This window comes from Leptopilina heterotoma, unplaced genomic scaffold, assembly GCF_015476425.1.
Source record: "Leptopilina heterotoma isolate Lh14 unplaced genomic scaffold, ASM1547642v1 Lhet_73, whole genome shotgun sequence".
Taxonomy (NCBI): Eukaryota; Metazoa; Arthropoda; class Insecta; order Hymenoptera; family Figitidae; genus Leptopilina; species Leptopilina heterotoma.
In genome coordinates, this window is record NW_025111169.1 from 996,118 (window position 1) to 1,016,497 (window position 20,380).

At 28.1% G+C, this 20,380-nt stretch overlaps 2 protein-coding genes across 3 annotated transcripts in view; one reads left to right on the forward strand and one right to left on the reverse strand.

The window, feature by feature from the left end:
- LOC122510659 (polycomb group protein Psc-like) overlaps positions 1-20,380 on the reverse strand; it is a 92,294-nt gene that overhangs the window by 31,160 nt on the left and 40,754 nt on the right. The window lies entirely within an intron of this gene.
- On the forward strand, positions 148-20,266 carry LOC122510660 (probable serine/threonine-protein kinase nek3). 2 transcript variants are annotated; one of them, XM_043625455.1, is made up of 4 exons: positions 148-408; positions 6,746-6,877; positions 14,017-14,627; positions 17,061-20,266. In XM_043625455.1, exons 2-4 carry the CDS (start codon positions 6,760-6,762, stop codon positions 18,807-18,809), a joined length of 2,478 nt encoding a protein of 825 aa, XP_043481390.1. In that variant the 5' UTR covers positions 148-408; positions 6,746-6,759; the 3' UTR covers positions 18,810-20,266. The 2 variants fall into 2 exon arrangements, with proteins under 2 accessions (XP_043481390.1, XP_043481389.1); XM_043625454.1 differs by lacking the exon at positions 148-408 and adding an exon at positions 717-848.

Here is a 20,380-nt window from a genome sequence, read left to right on the forward strand (position 1 = left end):
AACCCAAATTGTAACCATTGGGAGAGACTTTATTCGCAAGCAGGACACCCGTCAATAGGTTTAAAGGTATGCCCCAAGAACCAACCTGACAAGGACATAATGCAAACATTTAACACGCAGCTTGTGGTGATGGCAAAGGGACGAAAACCGATGAAAAAGGACGAAGAGAAGAGGAATAAAGAGGTGGAAAGAAGAAAACGTAGCATAAAGTAGGATCGAGCTTGTTCGTGAGCACTCGTGAGGTTCCGGCAAAGCGAGGCGGGGTTTAGGCGGGGTCGATACTGACAACCGTGTCTTCTCTTCGTTTCCGTACAGTGTCGTACAATCGCACTGTACCCGAAAACTATCTCTACTCGCGTAACTGTTACTTGTTTTCTATTGATAAGAAATAATTGCCGAAGCATACACGTAAGTACATTGATAAATTAACTTATTGGCGATAGAGAAAACTGTCAGTTTTTGAGAACATAAGTGACGAGTACGACGAAAGAGCGAAAGAGCGAGCGAGCGAGCGAGCGATCGGTGAAGGAAACGAAGAGAGCAGTAGTACCACTTGGAAATACGAAGTATCACCGACAGGCTCGCGTTGTCGTGATGTTAGTTCGTGCGTGGGAAGCGTGAACGTAATGGTACGTCCTTGCCAGGTATCGGATCGCATTCGAACAGCAACAGCAACGACCAACGGGCTTCGTATCGCGGGCCTTGAGGCGGTCGACGTTGCGGCGGTGTTGCCACCTCTCGTGCATTGCATCCCGGCGAGCGATACAAACCAAGAAAGAACCTCGTTGCCACGTCTGCTTCGCCAGCCTGCTCGACAGCCCAACAACGTCTATCCTCTCACCTCACCGGTAAGCCATTGTGTGATGATACAGATCGTGAAAGGCAAAGACTGTAGAGAGCGGGCCAAACTTGCTGATTGCGTGCATTATCTGTTGTTGTTGTTGCTGTTGTTGTTGTCCCTCTATAGGCCGTATTTGCTTCTTTCATGGACAAATATGTCATGTGGTGTGCGACTATCTGTACCTACTATTAAGCATCTACTACGCCTACAGAGTCACAAGAGCGAGTGGAGTGAGTGAGAGAGAAACGTGTGCAGGAATGACAACAAGAGAGAAATAACTTGGCACGCGCATTCTACATGCACGATGTGTACCAGGAATCCATAAGTTCACTTTGAAAAAAAAAATTTCAAGGCGTTTATGTTAAAATCTTGGCAAACTCGTGTGAGTCTTTGAACGACATTAAATATTCTCTTGTTATTCCGTTTTTCAAGTACGATCAAACATGATATCTCGCGTGCACTAGAAAAATTGGTTAGTTCATTGACCGATGGGATTACGTACCACGTTTCTTTCTCATTCTTATACAGCAGTGTCTATTATACACGAGGGGAAAAACTCTTATTCCACTTTTCTTCAAAACTAACCCATTTTTTTGTGGTCTAAACAAATTATTTTTCAACATTTCATTTGCATTCTAATTTCATAATATTTTATTGCGACAGAAATAATGTTTTATTGTACGGTTCCTTTTCTGTTTAAGCAAATATTTTGCTAACCAAGTAGTTTGTTGGCCTAATATTTTGCGAACAAAATAGTTTGATCATTAAATATTTTGTTAACCGAATGGTTTGTTAATCAAACAGTTTGTTAACCAACTGTTCTGTTAACCAAACATTTAGTTAACCATATTATAGTTTGTTAACCAAATATTTTGTTGATCAAATTCTTTGTTAACCAAATGTTTTGCTAACGAAATAGTTTGCCTATCAAATGTCTTGTTAACTAAATATTTTGTTAAGCAAATAGTTTGTCAATGAAATGTTTTGTTAAATAAACATTTTGCTAATCAAATATTTCGTTAACCAAATGTTTTGCTAATGAAATAGTTTGCCCATCAAATATTTTGTTAACCAGATATTTCGCTAATCAAATATTTTGTCAACCACATTGATGATCAACCAAATGTTTTCTTAAGCAAATAGTTTGTTAACCAAATGTTTTGTTGACATAGTTTTTCTGCGGATATTAAATTGAGACAAAAAACGAAGCAAAAGTGTTGCGAAGCAACATTTTTTATTCGTTTTTTGTCTCAATTTGATATCCGCAGAAAAATTGTGAACCAAATAGTTTGCAAGCCAAACATTTTGCTAACTAAATAGTTTGTTAACCAAACAGTTTGTTAATCGAACATTTTGCTAACCCAACAGTTTGTTACAATCTCTTTCAACATAGTATTTTTGAAAATATCAAATTGATACTAAAGTGGATAAAATTGATGCAAAAAATTTTGATTTAAGTGTTTGTTACAACATTTTTTTCACTTTTTTTTGCAAAGAAATGTTTTTCAATTTAAAAACATAAATCTCTGAAAAAGAAATGTTCACTATTTTGGATTTTAAAAGCAGGTATAAATGTATTCATGACAACCGGATGAATGAATAGCACGTGCCAATTTACCTTGAATGTTAGAAACTCTCCACTGCATGCGCACTATGTTCATTATTCAATTTGGGTCTCCTATTCAGTTAGGTTCTTATAATACAATTTCTTTTGTGAGCGTACAAAATATTGATACCATCAGTAATGAGAGGATTTTAGAAAAAAAACTTTTCGTAAACTTTGAACATGATTTGACAAAAATTATACTACACTGAAAAAAAAAAAGTATTGAACCAAGAAAATTTTTCTTGGTTGAAGAAAATCGTGGGATTGAATACGGCCAAGACTATTAAAGTATTGATTCAAGAAAACGATTTTCTTGACATAGGATATTTGGGAGAAGAACATATATTCTTGATCCAAGAAAATATGGAATTCGACCAAGAAGTTAATCTTCTTATACGAAATATAAAATGTATTAAATGAATAAAATATTTTCTTGTTCTAAGAATATATATAGATGATTGAATTATTTTATTCAATTCATTCAATGTTTTGTAACGTTCGTTCAAGTAATTCAAGATTAAATGAAGAAAACATTTATTTTGTGAGAAGAACAGATATTCTTGATCCAAGAAAATATGGAATTCTACCAAGAAATTAAGTAGCATGTAAGAAATGCAGAATATATTAATTCAAAATCATTTATGTATCAAATCAAGAAAGTATGTTCTCTGTCCGAGAAAATATTTTCTTGATTTGAGAAAATTTATAGTTTTCAATCAAAAAAATACTTTCTCAATACAAGTAAATTATTTACTTAAATTACCCCCCCCCCCCTTACCTCCATTCCATCTTTTCTAATACTTAGGTCAAACATTTTTATTATTTAATTAATTAACATTTATATTTTTTATTTAAATAATTAAATAATTATTATTTTACATATATATTTACATTTAATTAATACTTAACACAAATACAACAAATATACCTTGAAAGAAAATTTTCCACGGTCGGAGGAATTGAACTCGGGTTGCACGCACCAGAAGCCGTCACGCTACCACTATGCCATCCTAGCCTCAATGGACAGTTTTCAAAAACTGATATTTAAGTTGCATATACATTTGAAGAAAAATATTTTCTTGGATCAAGAACACCGGCATTGTGTTAAGTAAAAAAAAGTTTCAAAGCAAATAAATAAAATGATTCGATTCAAGAAACATGAATTCTCCAGACAATACTTTATTATTTCGCTTAAGAACATATATTCTAGATTCAATACTTTTTGGTACTTCGGAAAAGTAAAATATTTGGTTGAAATAATTACATATTTAGTTCCGCCAAATACTACATTCTTAATTCAAGAATTCTGTTCAATGCTAATAATTACTTGACACAAGAAAATGAATTTCTTTCTTCAAATAAATATGGGATTAATTGAATATAATTTTTAATCGACTTGAAACAAATATTTACTTATATTAAGATCTTACACTTAATTGAATTGAATAAATAAAATATTTCATTCCAGAAAATATAACATTCTCGCAAGAAATTAATGATTTTGAAACATGAGAATATAGAAATGCTTCAAGTAAAAGAAATGCTTAGATTAATTAATATTTCTTTGAAACAAAATAATTTTTAATTGAGTTGAAACAATTATTAACTTGTATTAATCTTCCCATTTTCTTGGCTCAAGACTATGGGTGTTGGATGAAATAAATAGTTGCTTTAAAGGAAATAAAAAAATGATTTGACTCAAGATACCAAATGACTCAAGGTAAATTACTTGACGTGAGAACATGATATTCTTGATTCAATACTTTTTCGAGACTTGGCGCATGTAAAACAGTTCGTTTGAAACAGTAAGATATTTACTTATGTCAAACCCATATTTTCTTATTTCAATAACTTTGATCAATGCTCAAAATTACTTGACACAAGAAAATAAATTTCTTCCAATAAGAAAATATGGGTTTGTTTCAAGTAAATCAGGTCAAGAAAATGCATTTACTTGATTCAATGAACTTTTTTTTTCAGTGTATACTTCTAACAATATTTATACATTCTTAAATATTGCAGTGTAAAACATTAATTTACTGATATGCGTGAATTCTTTATTTATAATCAGTAAAATTAAAAAAAAAATTGATCAAGTTGAATATCAACTGTGGATAAAGCAGATGTGACGAATCAATAAAAGTGAAAATCGAAAAGGGTTCTGCAAAAAGAGAGTCTTATTTGGAGGCAGAAAGGTTAAGTTTTAATGTAAGACTTCACAGTTTTCTTGAACGTATTAAATTGATACCAAAAATTCAGATCAATTTTTTTCTTGATCTGCATTTTTGGTATTTGCGTTGGAATTTGATTAAAGTTAATATAGTGTTCCTTTAAGAATTTGGTGCATTTAAGATGCAATAATTTTAAGAAAGTCTGTAATATATTTCAGACTCTATTTTTTAAATAAGACACTCTTTTTACGGTAATCTAATCTAATTGGCATTTTTAAATGATCAAAAATAAAAAAATATTCACAGAAAAAACGAAGTTTAAAGCTGTTTACATCTTAAAACCAAAATAATTGAAAAGTAGCCTATATTTTTATTCTTAAAACCAGATTAAATTATTTTTAGACCTAACAAAAATTTATACCCTCTCAAGTCTAAAATTCAGTCAAAAATGGTTCTAATGTAAAAGGTTTTAGTCAAAAATGGGCTAAAGACTTATTTTTCACAATAAAGTTTTGATTCGAATCAGTTAAAACTTTGTTTTTGTATTATTCAGAGTTAAAGAGTATAAGTTGATATTTTGAGAATTTAAATCAAAATTTATTTCTGTTGTTCATTCTAGAAATTTTAAACTATCTTCAAAAAGTTTTCATTTCACTTTTCTTGTAATGTGACAAGTGAGAAATTATAAAGAAAGTTGTCATCATTAAAGTTTACTTAAAGTATATCTGCTGATATGTATATAAGCGTATAAAACTATTTTCGAACTTTGTGAAAGCCAATTGTATATATAAAAAGAAAAGTGAACACTATAACTAAACTTTGAGCAAAATATATAAGCGTTCATGAATTCAACAAGTATGCAGAATAAATTAAAGTATAATAGTTGCTAATACATGACCTGAGGTTGAAATATACTATTAGTAATTGATTATTAAAACATTCTATATACTCATTTTTCTAAGTAACATATTAATTTCTATTTTATAAACACAATTGCGTGAATATCTATAAATATATATAAGATTCCCGCTCTAGTCGCATGGAAAAAATAAAGTCTGCAACCGATTACTCCTTAAAACCAAAATGATTGAAAAGTATAGCCAATTTTTAAATTTAAAACTAAGGGTTATGTCATAACTTTAGGACTTAAAATCATATCCTCAAGGCTAAAATTCAGTTAAAATTGGTTCAAATGTAAACGGTTTTAGTTTTTAGCCATTCAGTGTCGACCAATAACTTCAGAAACCTATCCAAAGTTAAAAATAAAAGCAATATAGATAATGTTCCTCCAAAACAAATTTTTTTAAAAATGCAGCACCTCAAAGTAAAGTAACTAAATAAGTAATTCGACAAACAGGATCTAACTTATAATGTTTTAGAAATGTTTCCGATTGAATTTTTTACGCTAAGAACAAAATCTTGAATCCAGTCGCAATGTTTGAAGCTGTGAGGATGTGAACAAAGTTGCACTCCCTCTAGACAAGAACAAACTTGTGCGAATTATTTATTACTTGAATTTAAAATGTAAACTATCCAAGATTCTTGTTTACTGCACGTTTCACACTTGTTTTGCGATTAAACTGAAAATTTGTTTTCCTTTTAAATCAAAATGATTGACTTTTAGACAACATAATATTCATAGTCAAAAAGAATACACTCTGAAATCTGCATTTCAACAAGATTTACAACTAAAACGACAGTATCTTCATGATCCGTATGTTGTTGCAATAAATTAGATGAGTCTGCACAAATATAAGCTGACTGAGAGAGTGAATTCTCACTTATGCACTCGATTCTTCAAGCAGATGCTCGTCAAGTTAGCAATAGTGAATACAAGATGTACGGAATATATCACTTGTGAAAGCTCTTGACAGTTTTTCTGTAGATATCAAATAGTGACAAAAAAAAGTATCAAAATTGTTGCAACAATTTTGATACTTTTTTTTGTTTAGTATTTTTATCCTTAGACAATTGAGACGAAAAACAAAATAAATTTTTTGAGTTGCGAAAAGGGTGGAAAAATTTGAACAGAAGAAAAATGATTCATATACAATGCTTAATAGATTTCTCTCGAATGTTGCATAATACCTTTTGAAGGTGACAATGTGTGTCATTTATTTTTTCCAGGACCAAAAGAAGATATGGATGTAAACGAGAGGGAAAAGCCGCTTGTGAAGGACTTAAACGAACATATCATATGTCCCCTGTGTAGAGGCTACTTCGTAGATGCAACGACCCTCGTTGAGTGCCTACATTCTTGTTAGTACTTTTTCTTCATCGCATCATTAAAATAGATATAGGGTCAATGCACCAGTAAACCAAACACTCATTATACCTGAATAAGCTTTAAATACATTGATGCGAATGTGTTTTGTAATTATTTATTTATGTTGTTGTCCTTATCAAATATCAGCACTACTTTTCTGCCGCACAAAATAAAAAGGTCCATAACTCTCATTCTAGCTTGTGAAACTGGGAAAAACGGCCTTAAAACAAGTGCCATTTGTAGATATTTTTACTTTACAAGGCCAGGGCTCGAACTATGTCCGTAAATCCCGTAAAAGTCCGTAACTTTGCTTGAAAAGTCCGTAAAAGTCCGTAATTTGATTCAAAACGGATGAAAAGTTTGTAAATCGTACGATATAAATTGGAGAATTTTCGAGAAATTACAAATAATTACAGAAATTCAATTATTTTCAAAACTAATAAGATTCTTCGCAAAAATTCAATTATGTTCAAAATTTTTTTAAAATTCTCGTCAAAATTTCAATTATTTTCAGAAATAATTAAATTCTTCTCCGAAATTCAATTATTTTCAATAATTTTAATACAATTTTTGGCAAAATTTCAATTATTTTCAAAAATTTTCCTCAATTCCTAATGATTTTCAATATCTAAGATTTTAATAAAATTTTCCAAAAGAATTCAATTAATTATTTTTAAAAAATTTAATAAATTTCTACACAAACTATTAGTTATTTTCATAAAATAATAAAAATTTCACAGAAATTTCATTAATTTCAAATAAAATTTTTAAGGGGATTCAATTATTTTCGTAAATAATAACATTCTTTTTAGGAATTCAATTATTTTTATAAATAATAAAACTCATTGCAGAATTACAATTATTTTAAATACAATTTTAATCCAATTCATCGAAAAATTCAATTATTCTTAAAACGTTTATCAAAATTCGTCAAAAGAATTCAATTCTTTAAAAATTTTGTAATAATTTACAAAAGAAATTCATTTATTTACAAATTGATGGATAAAATTCTTAATAAGAGGAATCAATTTTATGAAACCAATTCTGTTTAAAAGTTCACAAAAATTCTAGTCAAACTTTTAATTATCTTAAAAAATAATTAAATTTATTCTTCTCTGAAATTCAATTATTTTCAAAAGTTTTTATAAAATTTTTGTCAAAATTTCAATTATTTTCAAAAATTTTCCTCAATTTAATGATTTTTAATATGTATCTAATACTATTCTAATAAAATTTTCCAAAAGAATTCAATTATTTAAAAAAAATTTAATAAAATTCTACACAAACATTTAATTATTTTTAAAGAATAATATAAATTGCACAAAAATTTCATTATTTACAAATTTTTTCAAAAATTTCTTCGCAAACATTCAATTACTTTCATAAATAATAAAATGTCTACGGGGATTCAATTATTTTGGTAAATAATCAAATTCTTTTTAGAAATTCAATTATTTTAAAAAATAATAAAACTCATTGCAGAATTTCAATTATTTTTAATACAATTTAAATCGAATTCCTTAAAAAATGTTATTTTTCTTAAAACGTTTATTAAAATTCGTCAAAAGAATTCAATTATTTAAAAATTTTGTAATAATTTTCTTTATGAGAATTAAATTTTAAGAAACATGCAATTATTTTTCAAAAAATTGATTTTTTTTTGTATTTAAATAATTGAATTCCAGTAGAATTTTCTAATAAAAATTGATTTCAAAATGGATTTCAGTTAAAATTTTAGATAATAATTGAATATTAAAAGCATTATAGAGCGTGAATTTTTAGAAATCATTGATAATTGAATTCTAGTCAAAATTTCAATTATCTTTATAAATAATAAAATTTTCCCCGAAATTCAATTATTTTCAAAAATTTTTATAAAATTCTTGACAGAATTTCAATTATTTTTAATACAATTTTTTCATCCAATTTCTCGAAAAATGAAATTATTCGTAAAAACTTTTATAAAAATTCGTCAAAAGAATTCAGATATTTAAAAATTTATAGACAAAATTCTTTATGAGAATTAAATTTTATGAAACATGCAATTATTCAATAAATTGTTATTTTTGTATTTAAATTTTAAATAATTGAATTCCAGTAAAATTTTCTCATAAACGTTGATTTAAAAATGGATTTCAGTTAAAATTTTAAATTATAATTGAATACTAAAAGCATTATAGGAGAGTTAATTTTGTAGAAATAATTGAATTTTGAAAAGGTTTCAGATTAAAATTTTTGTGAATTTGAATTTTTCATATTTTTAACTAACAATTCTGTGGAATTAATTTTTTTTTGTGAAACTTTAATTGCGGATTTTTTAAAAACTTATTTCTATATAGTTTTTATTTTTTAATATATATATTTGTGACGCGATCTGAAGAAAGGGACCTTAGAAGCAAATCATTTTAAGGTTGGGTTAGAGTTACTTTTTTCTTGTTTGAAAGTTTCTTTTTACTTATTTCGAATTAAAATCAGTGTTTATTAAATATTTTAGTTTTAATGAAGACTTAAACTTCAATGATTTATATTGACAGTTGATCCTTTTTTTGTATTTTCAATTAAAAAATTGCAAACATAACCTATAATTTCTTGCTTCTAAGGTCCCTTTCTTCAGATCGCGTCACATTTATAATTGAAGAAATTACGAATAATTGAAATTTTGTAAAATTGAATTGTAAACAGATGAATATGAAAATTCTTAAAGATTTTCAAACATTATTAAAAATAATGGATTTATAGAAGATGTTTAGTTAAAAACACGAAAATAAAATTCAATTTTGGAAATGTTATTACAAATTATTGCAGAAATTCAATTATTTTCAAAAATAATAAAACTCGTCGCAGAATTTCAATTATTTTATTTATTTTTAATACAATTTTAATTGAATTTCTCGAAAAATGTAATTATTCTTAAAAATTTTATTAAAATTCTTGAAAAGAATTCAATTATTTAAAAATTTTTTGATAACGATTCTTTATGGGAATTAAATTTTAAGAAACATTCAATTATTAAATAAATTATTTATTTTTGTGTTTAAGTAATTGAATTCTAGTAGAATTTTCTATTAAAAATTGATTTAAAAATTACAGTTAAAATTTTATGTTATGAAAAATTTAATTTATAGTTTTTTAGTAAAATGTTCTCTTATTTGGCTCGAAGTGGTTATATTTTTGTCAGTAATTGATCGGTAAATGGTCCGTAATTTTTCATTTTTTTGTCCGTAAAGTCAGTATTTTGAAATACTTTCACTATGGTTCGAGCCCTGTGCAAGGCAGTTTTAGTTTTACTACTTTCATTATAGTGGTTTGCACGTTGTTGGTTTATATTTTAATTATAATTTGTTTGCTTCCTTACGAGGGATTTTGAAAGAAGCTTTAAATGTATATATATGTCTAATATTTATATACTGTATACCCATTTTGTAAATAAAAACCTAAAAATTAACAAATATAATGATTTTTTTGTATAATATAGTTTACCCGCAAAGTATTTTAATATACCGGAGTAAAGAAACAAACTGCTTGGGATTATTTGCCATTAATTCATATATATGTACATATACATCCCCATAGCTCATACTATATATGCGACTTGTCTGGCGCCCCTTTTGCTTCTGCATGTGTAGTGCGCAAATTAGCTGCAGGAGTGGCGCAAAAAGTACATAAGAAGCAACTGTTGGTAAAACACTGATGTAGATTCATTCATATTATTCTCATTGCATGTGTTCTGTCTAATTAATGTTTTGTTCTGATGCTGATAAAATAAAGCCGCAGCAGCGCACTTGTGTCTCTATATATACGCAACATACGATAATATAGTCTGCGCGTTTCTTTTTATCAGCATCTAAATAGGATTAGAGTTGAATTTACATTCTCATCATCTGTACTAAGCCATATTTATAATCACCACTGCATTCATAATAATAATTCTAGGGGTGCACTACCGCATCTATTAAAAATTCGGAACATTTGTCAGGATTGTCACCTAAAAATTTAATTTTGTTTTTCCCTCACTTTTTCCTGATTTCCAGATAAAATTTTCACTTTTTCCCTCATCCTAAAGAATATTCTGATTTACTCTCAAAATGGACTCTCAAAATTGGACTTAAAGAAAACTTCTATTACATTTATTTGACAATTTCTTTAAATGTAAAATTATTCGAAAATATCAATGACTTTTTATAAATGAATATTTCTTCATTTTTATTTTTCCGTATAGGAATTAAAATTTTCAAAACATTAAAATTCAAACCTCTTTGAAATTCAATTTATAAGAATATTATTATAAAAAATGAAGAAATCGATTACTCCGAGTCTTCGACTCGGAGTAATCGCTTTCTTCATTTTTTATTAGAATTAAAGATGGCCGAATGATGAAATCATTATTTTATATTAAAGAATATTGTTACTGTAACTTCTTCATACTTATTTTCATCATTTCAATTCAATTATTATTTTCTAGAATTTTTAACTAAAATTCTTCTTTAAATCAATTATTTTTAATAATCTTTGAAAAAATTCGTTGAGAATTTTCAAATTCATTTGTTTACAATTCAATTTTACAAAATTTCAATTATTCGTAAATTTTTCAATTGTATATTAGAAAATAAAAACTTCAAATATAAGTTCAAAAAAATTTATTTTACAAAATTGTTGGTTAAAAGTAGGAAAAATTCAAATTTTCAAAGATTTTATTTTGAAACCTTTTCAAAATTTAATTATTTCTAAAAATTCGTGCTTTTGATATATTCAATTATCTAAAATTTTAACTAAAATTCATTTTTAAATAACTGTTTATTAAAAAATTCTAGGAGAATTCAATTATTCAACGACAAAAATAAACATTTTATTGAATAATTAAATGTTTTTTAAAATTTAATTTCATAAAAAATTTTATCAACAAATTTTTGAATAATTGAATTCTTTTGACGTATTTTAATAAAATTTTTAAGAATAATTACATTTTTTTAAAATTTTATTAAAACTAAATAAAATTCTGCGATGAATTTTATTACAGTGGAACCTCGATTATCCGAACCGAAAATCATTTTATCCGAACTTCTGTTATCCGAACTTTTTTTTGGCCTTCCGAATCTTTCAAACCAAAATAGCAAAATTTATGCCAAAAAAATATTTAAAAAATTCTGAATTCTCTGTTTTATTAGTATATTATTAATAATTAATATATATTTACGTATATATACTTATGCATATTTAAAAAAAAGTATTAAATTAAATATATATAGTCCAACTATCCATTTTTTTACTTTAATTATGAAAAAAATTAGAATCTCTATTATCCGAACCTAGCCTTGCCTACGTTAGTTCGGATAATCGAGGTTTCACTGTATTTACAAAAATAATTGACTTCCAAAAAATAATATCATTATTATTTATAAAAATAATTCAATTATTTCGAAGAATTTTATAAACAATTTTTAAATAATTGACTGTTTGGAAAAACTTTATATACCAATTCTTCTTTAAACAATTGTATTTCCCGTGCAATTTTTATTATTTATAAAATAATTAAATGTCTGCGAAAAATTTTATCAATTTTTTTTTAAATAATTGATTATTTTGCTATTTATAATAATAATAATTGAAATCATATGACGAGAATTTTTTTTTAAATCTTTGAAAATATTTGAATTTCTGATAAAAATTTTATTACATTTGAAAATAATTGAATTTAACAAAGAATTTTACGAAAATTCCTGAAAATAATTGAATTACTTGGATGAATTTTGCTTATTTGTAAAAATAATTGAAATCATGCCTAGAATTTGAAAACATTTTTGAAAATAATTGAATTCCTGTGAAGAATTTTATTACTTTTGAAAATAATTGAATTCTTGTGATGAATATTGTATAATTTATGAAAATAATTAAATTTTGCAAAGAATTTTACGAAAATTCCTGAAAATAATTGAATTTTTGGAAAAAAATTCTGATATTTATCAATATTCTTCTAAATAATTCAATATAATTCTTCAGAAGAATTGCGTTAAAATTTTTGAAATAATATTAAATTTGTATTAAAATATTAACTATAATTTCAGAAGAATTTGAATTATTAAAATTTTCCAAAAATCTATAGTTGTTAAAAATTTCAAATTAAATTCATTTAAAATTAAAATTTTATAAAGTTTCAAATTAAAATCTTTTGAAGGTTTCATCATCAACTGATTTTCAGTTAAAAAAAAAAAAACTGAAAAATTAGTTAAACTTGTCTAATTTAATGAGTCAAAAAATAAAAATTTACTGCAACATTAGTTATTTTTAACTATTTGTCAGTAGAAATATTACAATTTGAAATAGTGACTGACTTTTTGCTTCTAAATCTGTTATTTTTAATTGCTTCAAATTTAGAGAGTACAAAGAAATTATTGTCAGAAATAGAAAAGAAATTGAAGGTTTTATATTAAAATTCGTGATAATTTCATAGTTTTGAACCAAATAAAATAGACAATAAAATTCAGAATTTTCTTATGAATTCTAAAAATTTAACTTTTTCATTACTTTTAATAAAAATCCCTGACTATTCTCTTAATCAATTTTACTTTCCCCTGCTTTTTCCCTGGATTCCCTGACCTGTGGCAACCCTGCTTTATATTTATGTTTGTTAACAGACAGTTAAAGTTAGCATACTTTAACTTTACTCTCTAAATCTGAATTATTAATTTCTCCTAATGAAATATTGCAGATTCGTTTACCAATTTGAATTAGTAACATTTTTTACTAATTTTTAGTAGTTTTGTTTAATAATTGCTAATAATAGAAAAATACTAATTCAATCAGTAAGTCGTATAGAGGTAATTCTTACTATTTCAAATTAGTAAGCCAACTTGCTAATGAATTTAGTAGTTTTCTACTAGCAATTTGTAAAAAACTACTAAAGATTTGTAAAAACTGTTACTAATTCAAATTGGTAAACGAATCAGCATACTAAATTTCATTAGTAGAAACTTACTAATTCAGATTTAGAGAGTAACTCAAGTTATAACAAAGCTTGAGGAATAAAAAAACATTTCCGAATTTTTAATAGTAATGCTTTGATATATATAGAGATGTAGTGTGCAAAAAGAAAGAATAAGTGCAGCTTCGAAACGATATCGCGTTTGCTCTTCAGTTTGCAGAGGCTGCATAGTGAGACGACTGAGTAACGGAGTTAGAGCCTGCCCTGTCTGCAATGTACCCACCTTACCCCCACTCTTCTCCGATATAAGGCTGCAACGATTAGTCTACCTCATTGTTCCTGGTCTATTTCGATCGGAATCAGAAAAGAGACGACACTTTCGCATCGTCAATCCCCAATGCACACCACTACTACCACCACTAGGCTCACCTGAATTGACGTACGACGATCCAGTGAGTTTGAGTATTTCTGAAATTGGCAAAGTCACATCGATAGACGACAGTATTAAATTGAAGCGGGGAAAGGAGAAGAGCAATAGCAATAGCAATAGCAGTAATAATACGAGACTCTTCAAAAATAAGACGTTTTACGAAATAACCGGCAAGACACGCTATTTGAAATGCCCAGCTGGCGTGACGGTGAGACATCTCCAGCGACTACTAATGCTCAAGAGGGGATGGGACGATGTCGATGGAACTTCTCCAACCTGCCATCGAATAGAGATTATGTACGAGGTGGATGAAAGCGAAACGGAAAGCCGGTTGCAAATACTTGAAACATCATGGACCCTCTTGGATCTTGCTTGCATTTTTGAATGGAAAAATGTAAGTATTTTTATATTACTTTATAACGTGCGAGGAATATTTTATCAATTTCTACTTCCTTCAACTGTATTTCTGTAAGTCGTGTACGATAAATCAACTTAATAGTGCGAAGTACTTTTTAAGATACTACTTCTTAATGTTACTTTTTATTATTTTTTTATAGTACTACTACTAGAAAGCTTTTAAGTTTCTATCTACGACACAGTTTTTCTGCGGATATCAAATTGAGACAACAAAATGATTCAAAACGTTGCTTCGCAACACTATCGATTCGCTTTTTGGCTCAATTTAATATCCGTAGAAAAATTGGGTACTAGAAAGCTTCTATCTACTACTAAAAGCTTTGACAGAAGCTTAAAAGCTTCTATCACAAAAATGTAGTATAGTACAACATGTATTTTAAAATGATAATGAATTAGTTTTTAATAAACCCTAAGTTTTTTTTCCCTTTTCCCCTAGTGGTCCCTAACATTTTTCCGCATTCTATTCTGTCATTCCCGGAAAGAAATCTCAAGAGTGTTATATGCAAATCAGAAATAAGATCCTCAGCCAAAAAAAGTATATCTGATCAGGTATAGAAGACAATAAATATATCGAATAGGGTCAAAATTTTTGCTTCTTATCGACACGGTTTATGCAACTTTATAATTCTTGCATGCTGAAACAGACTTTTCGAACCATTGTAATACTGCTCCAATTACTTAGATTTAAAAAAAAAATTTTAATAATTCAAATTCTTCGGAAATTAATTTAAATTTTTTAATACTACATACTTAATTAATTCTTAAAAATAATGGATTAATAGAAGAACTTTAGTTAAAAACAAGCTAAAAATATTGAATTTTGGATAAGTTACATAAATGATTGCAGAAATTCAATTATTTTCCAAAATAAAAAATTCTGCGTAAAAATTTAATTGTTTTTATAAATAATAAAATTCTTGTCCACAATTCGCAATTTTTTAAAAAAAAATTTTAACAAAACTCTTGGCAAAATTTCTATCATTGTCAAAAATTTCACTCAATTCAATGATTTTTAATATATCGCTATACTATATTTTAATAAAGTTTTCCGAAAGAATTCAATTATTTAAAAAGAATTTAATAAAGTTCTACCCAAACATTTAATTATTTTCATAAATAATAAAACTTATTGCAGAATTTTAATTAGTTTTAATATAATTTTTTATCGAATATTCCTCGAAAACTGTAATTATTCTTAAAACTTTATTCAAATTTGTCAAAAAAATTCGCTTCTTTAAAAATTATTCCATACAATTTTCTATTACAATTCAATTTTAAGAAATATTCAATTATTCAATAAATTATTTATTTTTGTATGCACTTAAATAATTGAATTCTCGTAGAATTTTCTAACAAAAAGTGATTTAAAAATGACTTTCAATTAAAATTTTAGATAATAATTGAATATTAAATTATGAACATGAATTTTTAGAAATAATTCAATTTTGAAGAGGTTTTTAAGTTAAAATCTTTGAAAATTTGAATTTTTTACACTTTTAACCCTAACATTTCTGTAGAAATAATTGTTTTTGAAAAAGTTTAATTGAATTTTTGGTGAAATTATTACAAGTTTTTATTTTCTAATATACAATTGAAGAATTTTCGATTAATCCATGAAATTTCGTAAAATTTTTAGAAATTATTAAAAATAATTGGTTTTAAAGAAGAATTTTAGTTTAAAATGCAAGAAAAAAAATAATTGAACTTAAATGATGAGAATAATTTTGAAGATGTTACAGTACTCTCTAAATTTGAATCAGTTAACCCCTTCGCACTGTTTGAAAAAACATTCATTTGATTGACCCAAAGTGTGCAGCGAGCAAAATCTTTTAAATTGTTACATCACTTAAAAATAATAAATAATTATTTATTTGTTACTTAATCTAGTATCATTGATACCTATATAGTGTGTAAATAATTATATAAAAGAATTTATTTTATAATTTAAATAACAAACTGCTATTATGCGCTAAGAAGTTCATTTAGATTTAGAAGTAAAAGGTAAGTCACTAATTATTGAAATCCTAGTAATATTTCTACTGACATTTAGTTTAACTAATCTTTCCGTTATTTTCTTTTACTGAAAATCAGTTGTTTTTAACTGATTCAGAAGCAAAAAGTCAATCACTGATTGTCAGTTAAAACGATGATTTTTAACTGATTCAAATTAAGAGAGTAACAATGTTCTTCTAAAATAAAGATTTTATCACTCAGTCATATTGTTTTATAATAATATTTTTATAAATTGTCGAATATGAAAAAGGTCTAAAAATCAGCGAAAAGTTAGGGAAAAATAAACTTATATATTTTTGTGGCAACCCTGAGACACTTTTGTTTGTAAATGCAAACAAGGGTAAGGTAAGAGAGTCGGGTACACGTCGTCATGGATCGGATAACATTTCTGTTCCAGGAATCACCCATGAAACTGTACTATTGTTTCGTATCAAAAGAAGAGTCGGATCAGGTCCAGATAGCGACTTCTTGTGGGGAAGAAGCCAGTAATAAGGAGTCGACTGAGGTGATAGAGAATATACAGAGGCCGCCTACTCCACCGCCTAGTCCAAAGCCAATCTCGCATACCGACGCGTCCCTCCCACTAGAGAAAGGTCGATCACATACTTCAACGAACGTCGAGTGTGTAAAGGAGCCGGAGGTAAAAAAGCCACGCTGTGAAGTTACACCAGTGATGAGGGCGCCCGATCCGCCGGGAAACAACATCAACAACAACAACAACAACCATCTTCCAACCGACAATGCCCCCAAACCGGACAAGGTCGCTAAGCTCGAGCATCACAAACGAAGAAAACGAAGAAACAAACGTGTAATAGCCGAGATCACAACAACTCCAAGGGAGGATTTACTCAAACTCAAAGTCAGACTAACACCATGTCCACCAAGAATCACTTCGAGCACAAATAATCAAACCAAAGAGAAACTTCTTCAAATGAGGGCTGTCAGAAGAGAGAAAATTAAGACTACATCCAACAAACAGCGTAACAATTCAACTCGCGACGATAACACTATCCCCGAGAATACAACAACAACAACAACAACCAAGGATACTCAAAAAACTGAAGAATCAATCGAAGAAATAATTGACGGCATACCCGACGAGATTGTCAAGATTGCTCAAAATATCAATTCTCAAACAAAAACAACAACAACAACAGTTGCTGCCCACCCAGAAGTTATAGCAATCGAAAAGAATGAAACAAATAACGAACAATCAACAATCGATGAAGATAAACCAAAAGATGAGGAAGTACTTCGACGACTCGGCCTCGTGGCAATCAACGAGACGAACAAGACGCATCGGGATAAGATGAAGATTTCGCAGAACAACGAGAAGGAAGAGTCTCTTAATCGAGAGAAACTTGAACAACAATTGAGAGAGAGTAAAGCGAACCGAGTGCGGAGTCTTTTAGCTGAAAAACAAATGCGCGATGCCCTCAAGAGTATGATGTCGAATTCAAAAGATAAAACAGGAGGAAACACAAATAATACAGTGGGGAATAATATCAAACGAAAGGGTCCCCCACCACTTGCGCCATTACGCTCGACAAAGAGAACCAATAATAATATCGCCTATTCATCATCAAATTCATTTACGCAAAAGTGTGAAATCCCTCTAGACTTAAGTAGCAGTAGTGGTAGTGGTGGTAGTGGCAGTAGTGCTGCCAATAATAGTATCAAAATTGGCAATAATATTTTAGATTTATCTCCAAATCCAGGCGGTAGTAGTAAGGGAAAAAATAATAAAATAAATAGCAATGAATCGAGGATCAGTGCAATAGGGATTTCGGCAAAATCAAAGGATGAACATCATCATCAACAACAACAACGGAAGTCGCAGGATTTGAATTTGCGAACATTGTCCGATGCCGCAGTTTCCTTGCTGAGCGATTGTGGTGGTGGTGGTGGTGCTACTACTGCTTCGACAAAGTCAACAACCTCGGAAACCATCATTACTGGCAGTATGAACGTTGGCAGTAAAGTTGCCTTAAGGATACCTCAACCACATCAGAGGATCAGCGGATTCGGTATGAAAATCAGACCAAACTTAGGCATAAGGCATATACCAAATCCACAAGCTGTGGTCGCGTCCCAATATAGAAATCAAAGAGCAGGATTTTTTAATGTCTCCAATCGTCCTTCTTAAGATTCTTTCTAGAAATTATGTTTCTTTTTCTTTTTTTAAGAAAACATTTAGAAAAAAAGTTTCTTATATACATTTCCCAAAAATGTTTACCAATTTTCATAATTTTATGATAATCATCTGTCGATGCATATTCTGATTGAAGTATCATATTTATTGCAAAATACTAAATTTATTTTCTCGTACAGTGAAGAATTTAGCAAATTTTAGTTATACACAGCATCATCATTTTTCTGCAGATATCAAATTGAGACAAAATAAGCGAATGAAAAGTGTTGCGAAGCAACTTTTTTGATTCGCTTTTTGTCTCAATTTGAAATCCACAGAAAATCTGTTACACTGTAAAAAAAAGGGAGTTAAATTTTAACTCCCCAGGGGATTCAATAAAAGTCGCAACCATTTGAAAGTTAAAGCGAAGAGAGTTAAAATTTACACTGCAGTAAAAATAAGAATCAACTCTAGAAGGGAGTTAATTTAATAATTAACTTCCTTTTGGAGCTGATTTTTATCTGGAAAAATTTCATCCCAACTTTTAGTGACCGTCCTCTCTAAATTTTTTACAGTGTATTATTAGTATACTGTTCTTTTTATTCAAGAGCCATTTTAAAAACTTTTCAAGATTTTAGAATAGTGTTGAATGCATTAATTTTAAAATTCAAAACATTTAAAAAGATTTATTAAAAAGGTTGAGAAGCAAACAAAAAATAACTTCAAACTGCAAACAGATTCAAACACAACAATATTAATTTATTTCTTTAAAATTGTTTGTGAAATTTAATTTATCATATTTTAGAAAAAATTATAAACGAACGGATGACTTTCGGCAAATGTAGATTTAGAACTTTCGCAGGTATATTTTTGTCATTCCTATAATTACCGCATGAAATATGTTATCGTTCCTTTTTACACGTGTTATTCATATACACTGCTTTTTTTATGAAAAGCAATTTGTTTTAAACTGTGTTCCCTTTGAATTGAGCATTAAAATTTATTCTAATTAAATTCATTTATTTTCCGGTATTTCAGTGATCACTCGACTCTCGACACCCTCTCGTATATCCCTATCAATGTTTATCATACTCATCGCGCTCCCTACTTCTACACTCTTTTTTTCTCCTGTATACATCTCTCTCTCTCTCTTTTTCTCTCTCATTCATTCACCTCGATTTTCTCCTCAGCCCCTTTTTCATCTACCTTTATATTCATCCCTTCTATTTTCATCCCTCCATGCCAATTCATCGCAATTTCCTCCAATTATTCCTGCCCGTCAACGTTCCACAACACCTACACTACTGTTTTTTTTTCTTTTTCTTTTTTTTCCACTCTTTTCGCATTCATATAACGCTTTTGATTATAGTTCAACTCCCGCATAATTATAAAATTACGAGGAAAAAAAAATTTATGTATAGATTATACTTCAATCACGAGTATGGCAAAAATAGATTACTATCGAAATTTTTTATTATTGTTAACATTATTTTTATTTTTAATATTATTATTATAAATATTTTATAATTAATATATTATAGTTAATATATTAAAATTAATATATTATTATTAGTATATTATAATTA